Source organism: Lagenorhynchus albirostris, chromosome 17 (assembly GCF_949774975.1).
Source record: "Lagenorhynchus albirostris chromosome 17, mLagAlb1.1, whole genome shotgun sequence".
Lineage (NCBI taxonomy): Eukaryota > Metazoa > Chordata > Mammalia > Artiodactyla > Delphinidae > Lagenorhynchus > Lagenorhynchus albirostris.
In genome coordinates this window covers 24,460,167-24,468,830 of record NC_083111.1, presented here as the reverse complement: position 1 = coordinate 24,468,830, position 8,664 = coordinate 24,460,167, and the positions used below count along the sequence as shown (strand labels likewise).

Below are 8,664 nucleotides of genomic sequence, written 5' to 3'. Positions count from 1 at the left end.
ACATGATAATGTACACCAAACACATGAACTAACTTACGTGACTGGACATTCAAACGCACGTTCACATCTTCAGAAGTTCATAACTTGAAGGTTCGTATGTAGGGAACTTACTGTATATATTTTACACTTAGAGCACATCTCAATTCAAATGCAAATTTCAATTAGAAACATTTATTCTGTATATATATATTTTATAAATTTTACAGTTGAAAAAGTATGTACCCAAGTTTTTTCAAGCATACTTAACATTTTCTTATAACCAAATTGAGCACTAGTTTTTAAATTTAAATTAATTAAAACTAAATGAAATTAAAAATTCAGTTCCTCAACTGCACTAGCCACATTTCAAGTATTCATTTCATGTGGCTATTGGATACTGTTTGGACCTCACAAGTCTAGCAGAACTAGCTAGGAATGTGTGTTTAAGTAGGTGGGGAGAGATATCCAAACATGTCTCAGGTCTCATGAGGTTTTGATGTTTAAGTTATGTTAAGCTTCACAGAACTGTGGGTTTATAGTTTTAATCAAACTTAGAAATTTCTCAGCCATTATTTCTACAAAGGGTTTTTTCTATCGTATTCCCTCCCCCCTACTCTCCCCACCCTGAAAAAAAAAATCCATCCAGCCCACCACCACAATTCCAGGACTCCAATTACATGCATGTTAGACAGTTTAATATGGTCTCACAGCTTACTCTTGTTCTATATTTTTCCAGTCTTTTTTTTCTTTAGTATTTTATTTAGGATAATTTCTGTTGCTAAGTCTTTAAGTTCACTAACCTTTTCTTCTGCAACATCTAATCTGATGTTACTCCCTCCCACTATATTCTGTATTTTCATTTCAGATAATGTATTTTTCATGTCTAGAATTTCAATTTGGGTCTTTTTTTCATATCTGCCATTTCTCTCTTCATTGTGATCATGCTTTTCTCTTCTTTCTCAAACATAGGGAGTATATTTATTATAGTAATTTTAATGAACATATGAAATATATTTATAATAGCTGTTTTAATAACCCTTGCCTTCAAATTCCATCATCTGTGTCATTTCTGAGTCTGTTCTTACTGTTTGATTTTTCTCTTGGTTATGGGTTGTATCTTCCTGCTTCTTTGCACTCCTGAAAATTTTTTATTGGATGCCAGACTTTGTGAATTTTATGCTGTTGGGTGCCAGTTTTATTTTAGTTGTTTTTTTTTTTTGGTACTTATTAGCTTTTATATTCCTTTAAGCATTTGGAGGTTTTGTTCTGGGATGCAGGTAGTTTACTTGGAATCATTTCATCATTTTGAAGCTTGCTTTAAAGCTTTTTAGGGTGAGCACAGAACAGCCTTTAGTCTAGGCATAATTTGACCTCACTAGTGAGACAATACCCTTCTAAGGACTCATTTGCTTTGTTTCCCTCTCAAGAATCATAGTCTAGTGCTGCCTGCTGTCAACTGTCTGGAAACTGTTGTCTCACACATTTTGTCCAATTTTCTAGTTATTTGATGGTAGAAGGTAAATCCAGTTCCTGTTATTCTATCAGGACCCAAAAGATGTAAAAACTTAATAGTCATTCATATAACAAATCTTTATTAAATGCCAACTGTATGTGAGGGACTGTGCAGAGATGCACAATGGGATTGAACTGGAAAAGATACAGTCCATGACCTCAAATTACCACAGCCCAGCAGGGAAGTAGAAGAATAAAGTGATTGTTCAAGTAAATATGCAACATAAACCATGATAGATGATAGGAGAGAAAGCAGAGTGCTACAAAAGCATATAACAGGGAGACTTGATTTAGTCTGTGCAGTCAGGGAAAGTTTACCAAAACAAAGGACACTCTAAGATTTAAGGGATAAGTAAGATGTGGTATCTGTGTTGTAGAGGGTGGGAAGACTGCTAAGAAAAAACAGCATGTGTAAAAGGCCTGTGGCAAGATGGAACCATTAGACATCATCAAGTCCAACCCTTAGATTTCCCAGTGAAGACACAAAGGCAAGACACAAGAGTTTTTGACTTGCCTAGTTGTACTGTGTTAGTGTCAGAGCAGGAGATGGAATCCAGAACTCCTACCTCCAGGTCTAGTGTTCTTTCCATCCCATTAGACCTTGTATTCCCTAAGCAAATGTGGGGAATTACTAGATCATTTTCTGTAATGATGTTTGTCATTTTATGGTGCATGAACCATTATGGACAATACATAATGTTGTACTTTCACTTAAAGATCATTATGGCCAAAACTTTATTCAAGATACACTTTTAATTTCCTTCCTATATTTTTACGTATTTACAAGGAATATGATGTAAAGTATAAATAAATGTACAAGAAAGCACAAAACAGAAAAGAATGAATATTCACACATTTAGCACGCTGAAGCCATAACAGCATCATAATGGACTGGGAACGTTAATGCAGCCCCCTAAGTGACTAAATTACACCCAGGAGATTCTTGCTCAGCAGTGTAAGCTGTTAGTGCTTCCGGACATTTTGTGAAATGCATCCATTGTCCCATTCCAAGCTTAATTGGCATAATAAATGTCAATTAAAACTCCTTTAAGATTTTAAACTCAAGTGAAACTATTTATGTATAGACTCACACAAGACTTCTCTACAAACATGTCTCCTATAAGAGATACATTTCTTATACATTCACCCTGGGCTACAACATGGATACAGCACAGCAAACTTGCATTCTCATAGGAAAGAAAGTTATTTTCCCCATCTTTCCTAAACATATCACTCTTAAGTTGCTTATAAACTGTTATATGTTTTATACGTTCATAGAATTCAGTTTTCTTTCAACAAATATATAGAGAGTACCAACTACGTGCCAGGACTGGAAATAATATAATAGTGAACAAGGTAGAATGCCCCCTCCCATCAGTATGGAGAGATCCTCCAAAATGCTACCAGGAAGTCCCATTCCATCCCGGATCTTAAATCTACACATGACTCCTTTTCTAACTTTTACCTATGAGGCTTAAAAGACAATTATTCATCCAGTATAAATATAAAACAGAATCTTTGTTAACTTCTATATTTGGCAAAAACATTTTTTGTGTCTTATGTACAGCTCATTAATTTCGGTGTCCAAAAATTCTGTTTTAAGTAGCCCAAGCTGCCAATTGTTTGATATCATCATCCTCTCCTTCTGCCCTCCTGGAAGGTGCTGAAACAAACAAACAAAAATGGATAAAAATTAGTAATTGGTGACATTCATACTTTCAGCACAGAAAACAGGTATGAATTATGTATTAAAAGGTATATTTTATGCAATGAAAGAAAAGTGCTAAAAGGCATAGGCCTGGCTATTATTTCAGGTAATTATTTGACCACAGGTGGGGAACAGACCTGCTCGGGATCGATGTGCAGAGGAGGAAGTGCTAGACATGCGACCTGGTACTCTGTCTGGCTGTGCTGGGAGGGAGGAGGAAGGCACATTTGGAAGTCGGATATTTGCCATCTTCTTATTTAATTCTTCCTGCTCCAGTTCCTCAAGTTCTGCCATCAGCTCATCCTGAACAGAGAAAAAAGAAAGAATTAGGGAGTTAATGTTTCAAGAAGTGGGTTTCCTCAAACATAATAACAAGAACATCTGCTACCCAATTGATATGTGAGAACCCAGTGAAACGGAATATTTATTTTAAGACTAAGTCTGTTTTGCAACACTGAGCAATAATTAAAATATGAATATTTGGGGTTGTGCAAATTTGTTGTAGTTAATCTTATAATACTTCAGTCAACAGTTTTTTAAGTAATTTGTGCTAGCTGAATATATAACCTCCACAGTGTCTAGGAAATTTACACCTTGCCTGTCATTTTTCCAATGTATCTTTTATTTTCTACTGTTAAGAATTAAGAATCTGTGAGACTTTAACTAGAGGAAATAAATATTTTCATTTGGGCTAATGCTACTGAAATAAAACAACAGGTATAGCAAAACCATAACATACCAAAAGTAAAAAGAATCAAAGATATTATTGTTCCTTTGTCAAATTACCAAAACTAGTAAATATCATGCTCTATGTCTTAGTTAAGAAAGCTTCAACTCAAGGTAGGTACACTGTATTTGTTTCTTTTAGCAATAGCCCCAGAGTCTGGTTTAATCCTAAACTATTCTCTGTCCCAAGAACCTTAGAGGGGCAAGTCTAGTTTGAGGCTTCAAGGGTAAAAGTCACCTTATGACATATATGAGATGACTTGAGATGAATAGTTCATGTCTAACTGGCTCCAAGGGTCCTCAGGTTGAGTCCAACCCCCCTGAGAGAAGTTGGGAGTCAAAATTAAATTTGTCATCATTAGAATTCTGAGGTTGTCATTATTAGAAATGACCTAAGACGCTCTTCTATTCGACCAAGGAGATTTCTTCATTTATTCATCATAGAACAAATTTACTGAGAGCTCACTCCTGGCTGAACTCAGGGCTGGGGAGACAAAGTCCAAACAACAGTCCCTACATTTAAGGAGCATATTGAATGTAGGAGAAAGGCACAGAAACAAATAATTATTCTATATTAAAATGAGAGTAACAGGGCTTCCCTGGTGGCGCAGTGGTTGAGAGTCCGCCTGCCGATGCAGGGGACGCGGGTTCGTTCCCCGGTCCGGGAAGATCCCGCATGCCGCGGAGCGGCTGGGCCCGTGAGCCATGGCCGCTGAGCCTGCGCGTCCAGAGCCTGTGCTCCGCAATGGGAGAGGCCACAACAGTGAGAGGCCCGCGTACCGCAAAAAAAAAAAAAAAAATGAGAGTAACAATACTATGGGCCAAGAGTGGAGTTCCTTAAGCCAACCACAGCATTCGATCAAGTCACCATATATCAGACATACAGTAAGTTGAATGACTGTCTGACCACCATTATATCTACCTCAAGAAAAGGAAATAAACATGAAAATGTATAGCATGAGGCCATGTGAAATAGTGCGGTCAGTGTAGTTGTGGGCTTTATGATGCTCCACAAGGCTGAATGAATAATGTACCTTCAGCATGAATACTCTGATATCCTATTTCTGCTCACAAAACAATTAAGAACAAATATAGCAAACGTAGTAGTAGCAGAACACACTATCCTACACTGAATGTATGCCCAGAATTGCCAATAGTGCTTGATGGTTACCAACAGCACTGAAAAGATATTGATATTTTCTTTAGCAAATACGTGGTAACAGAATAATCACCTCCATCATTTTCAAACTTCAGGTATCATACACTTATTTATTCATTGATAAAAGAATTTTAGAATTTAAGAAACTTTAGAGATAGTCTAGGGATCCAGTCATTTTCATTTTATAAATAAGAAAACTAAGGGTCAGAAAAGTAAAGGGCCTTACACAAAGTTTAGTAATAAATGGCAGAACCCAGAGGTCCTAATGAGCCCAGAGCTCTTTCCATCATGTCATAGTGCACTCATTAGGTGCTTGTTAGTCTAACCAGGGATAGGCAAACTTTCTCTGGAAAGGACCAGACAGCAGTATTTTTGGCTTTGCAGACTGCATATGGTCTCTGTCTCGTAGCCTTTTTTGTTGCTATTGTCACTGCTGCTGTTGTTTTCTGCAATCCCTTAAACATATAAAAACCATCATGTTCAACAGGCCATACAAAAACAGAACTTCAGGAGGGTTTGTCCTGAAAGCCACATTTTTCCAACCCCTGGTCTATACTATTTTAAAAAGCTATTGAAGAAACAGATGAACAGACAACAAATAGAAAACAAATTTATGGTTACCAAATGGGAAAGTAGTGGGGAGCGAGGGATAAATTAGGAGTTTGGGATTAACGTATACACACGACTGTATATGAAATAGACAACCAAAAAGGACCTACTGTATAGCACAGGGGACAGCACTCAATATTTTGTAATAACCTATGAGAGAAAAGAATCTGAAAAAAAATAGATATATGTGTATGTATAACTGAATCACGTTTCTGTACACCTGAAACTAACACAACATTGTAAATCAACTATACTTCAATTTAAAAACAAAAAAGTAGAATGGAGAAAGATAAAATAAAATAAAACAAAACTAGAAATAAAAAGCTGTTGACACCCAGTTCTCACTTTCAAGGATTCTGTGGAACTACATCTTACTTATTAGATGTACCATTTTTAACACTACATGAACGTAGGAAGTCAGATTCTTTGCCATTGTAATCTGAGAATTGGAAATGTTTCAAAATTTGTGTGTACTTTGTGTGTACTTTGAGTAGTACAATTGAAATTCACAGTGCAGACATCACCATTATAATTATAGCCTGTATTACTGGACTGATTAATCTCAATGGAATGTGTGTGTTAATAATGTCACTCCACATTTATTTTGTTTCATAGCCTAAGTAATGAACAGAGGCAGCCTAACCTCTAATTTAACATGAGCATGATCTGTTTCTTGCAGAGTGACACAGTCTGCTTTGTTTTGCCCAGATGTGCGAGCACTCAATTTTTCGTAATGGGGTTTTAGGCTTCAACCATTAAAAGTCACTAACTTTACATAATCACATGCTGCTTTTCCTTAAGAGCTGAAAACTTAATTAGGGGGCTATTTGCCAAACTATATTAATCTTTCCTTTAAATCAGAGCTACCAACACTTCATTTCCCTCTTAAGACAGGTACTTTTCTAAGAAATTTATTCTTTAATGATATTTAAGGAAATGTGTAAGGAAACCTGCTTGCTCCATATGATGGGAAGCTGTCTTTTTTAGCGGCCACCATACTCCATTCTTTATATAGGGTCACCCACCTCATCAAAGTTATCGTCAAATCCAACTCGTTGAGAAAACGCTTCTGAGATTTCTTGGGCAACATCCTGTTGCTCTGCGATCTCTTGCATCAAATCATCTATTTTGTTCAGATCCCTGGGAAATAATATTTTATTGAAATAGTTTAGAATTTTACTTTAAAATTATGAATTTAGATATAAATTAGAAAAATGAGTCAATTTAATATAAACTCTTAGTTATTTCAGTAGGATAGTAAACATTCTGGGTGATAAGACTTATCAACTTTAAGAATTGCATTTCAAAAAAATTAATAATTCTCTATATGTACATATATTTTAAATTATGTACATTAAATTAAATTGATAGCCATTACATTTGGGAGTCACTAGAGGGCAAATTATTTGATAACTAACAATATTTCTAGACCCATTTTGAAATTTTGTCTGGTAGGGCATATGTAAAATTTAAATATAAGCTGCTATGTATTAACTCTGCAGGAAGTGGTACCATGGGCCACCAAGGACCACTGTGACTAAGATAAACTCGGGAAGTTCTCAGCAGCTGCTATCAGGGCAGCTTTTTGTAGAAGGTGAACTCTGGAACTAGAGATCTATTTTCTAGACTGCCTAGTACGTCTGAGGTTCTGGCTCCCTGAGAACTTTCCCATAGCTGCTGATGGTCTGAGAGATTACCGATGAGAGCAGGATTAGGCCTATGAAGCCCTCAGAAGAATCAGCAACTTCAGCAAAGGAATCACAGGCCCAGGACGGACAGCTGCTTTCAAGACAGTTTCTAGCACCCAAGTCCCACTGGCCTCCAACCACCCACTGAAGCTGCCAGTGTCCGAATGCCAGCATCTGAGCTGCCTCTCCAGTACCTTGTCTCTGAATCATTCCTCCAACTCTGAAGCTAGGCCAAACTGATTGGATACCAGAGAAGTGACAATTTTCCTCATTATTAAGCAATTAACACTGAAATTTTGATTCCCAGTGGAATAAATCTTTTACAAGTTTTCCATACTCTATACATGGGAAAAGCTGAGCATTCTGACATGATTTCATGTAGTAATCAAAAAGAATACTTTGCCATTCTCCTATCACCCCTTATTTCTAATTCTTATATTTATAACAAATATATAAGGATTATTTATTTAAAAATCATATGAGAAAGGTACAGCTAAAGTTTGGGCCTGGGAGTGAATTTTTCTCAAAAGGAACACCCAGGGATGATGCTGCTAAACTACCCGGAGAGAAAAACTATGATTTTGTAATACATTTTAGCACCCAGCTTACAGCAACAATGTAGGACTGTGACTCTGATAATGAATTGAATGATCTCTCAGAAGCTGTCGAAATGATGGCTGATTGTCAATTGATTATCAAGGCAAGAAAATGTTAGCAAAGATGTCTTCAATGACCCCAGCCTCTCTCTCTCCCATCTTTTCCCATCCATGGAAGCTTCTCTACATCCCTCAGTCACTCTTTGCCCTTGCATACCTTTGGTCCAAACTTCACTATGATATTTAACTTTGGAAAAGGATTAGGTCCCAGACATTGATTCTCAGTGTGAATATAAAGCAAATTGTTAGCCCCACTGCCACTATGAATATAGATTACTGAGCGCTTACTTTGTGCCAGGAACTCCTAAGTGCAGTATATCCTGTATCTCATTGAATTTCACAATAACCACATGAGGTAAGTACTATTATTATTTCTAATTTACAGATAAGGAAACTGACTCAGGGAGAGGCAAAGTAATTTGCCCAAGGACAGTCAGCAGGATCTGGGATTATAATCCAGAAAATCTGACCCCAAATCCATGCTTTTATCTACTATTGTGTGTCAATGGTTCTCAAACATTGCTTAGTATCAGAATCACCTGGGAGCTTGGTTAAAAACAAAAAGGCCCAATCCTTACTTTTCTTGAAGGAGCTTGGGCATCTGTGTTCTCATTAGTAGTGATTTTT

At 36.8% G+C, this 8,664-nt stretch overlaps 1 protein-coding gene across 1 annotated transcript in view; it reads right to left on the bottom strand.

Annotated features, from left to right (window-relative positions):
* Nucleotides 1-1,550: 1,550 nt before the first annotated feature.
* CHMP4C (charged multivesicular body protein 4C) overlaps nucleotides 1,551-8,664 on the bottom strand; it is a 28,022-nt gene continuing 20,908 nt past the window's right edge. Inside the window, exons 3-5 of the mRNA XM_060127510.1 lie at nucleotides 6,719-6,833; nucleotides 3,337-3,502; nucleotides 1,551-3,154 (exon numbers count right to left, since the gene is read on the bottom strand). Coding sequence (XP_059983493.1) covers nucleotides 3,090-3,154; nucleotides 3,337-3,502; nucleotides 6,719-6,833 — 346 coding nt within the window. The 3' untranslated portion in view covers nucleotides 1,551-3,089. The remainder of the gene's footprint in view (nucleotides 3,155-3,336; nucleotides 3,503-6,718; nucleotides 6,834-8,664) is intronic.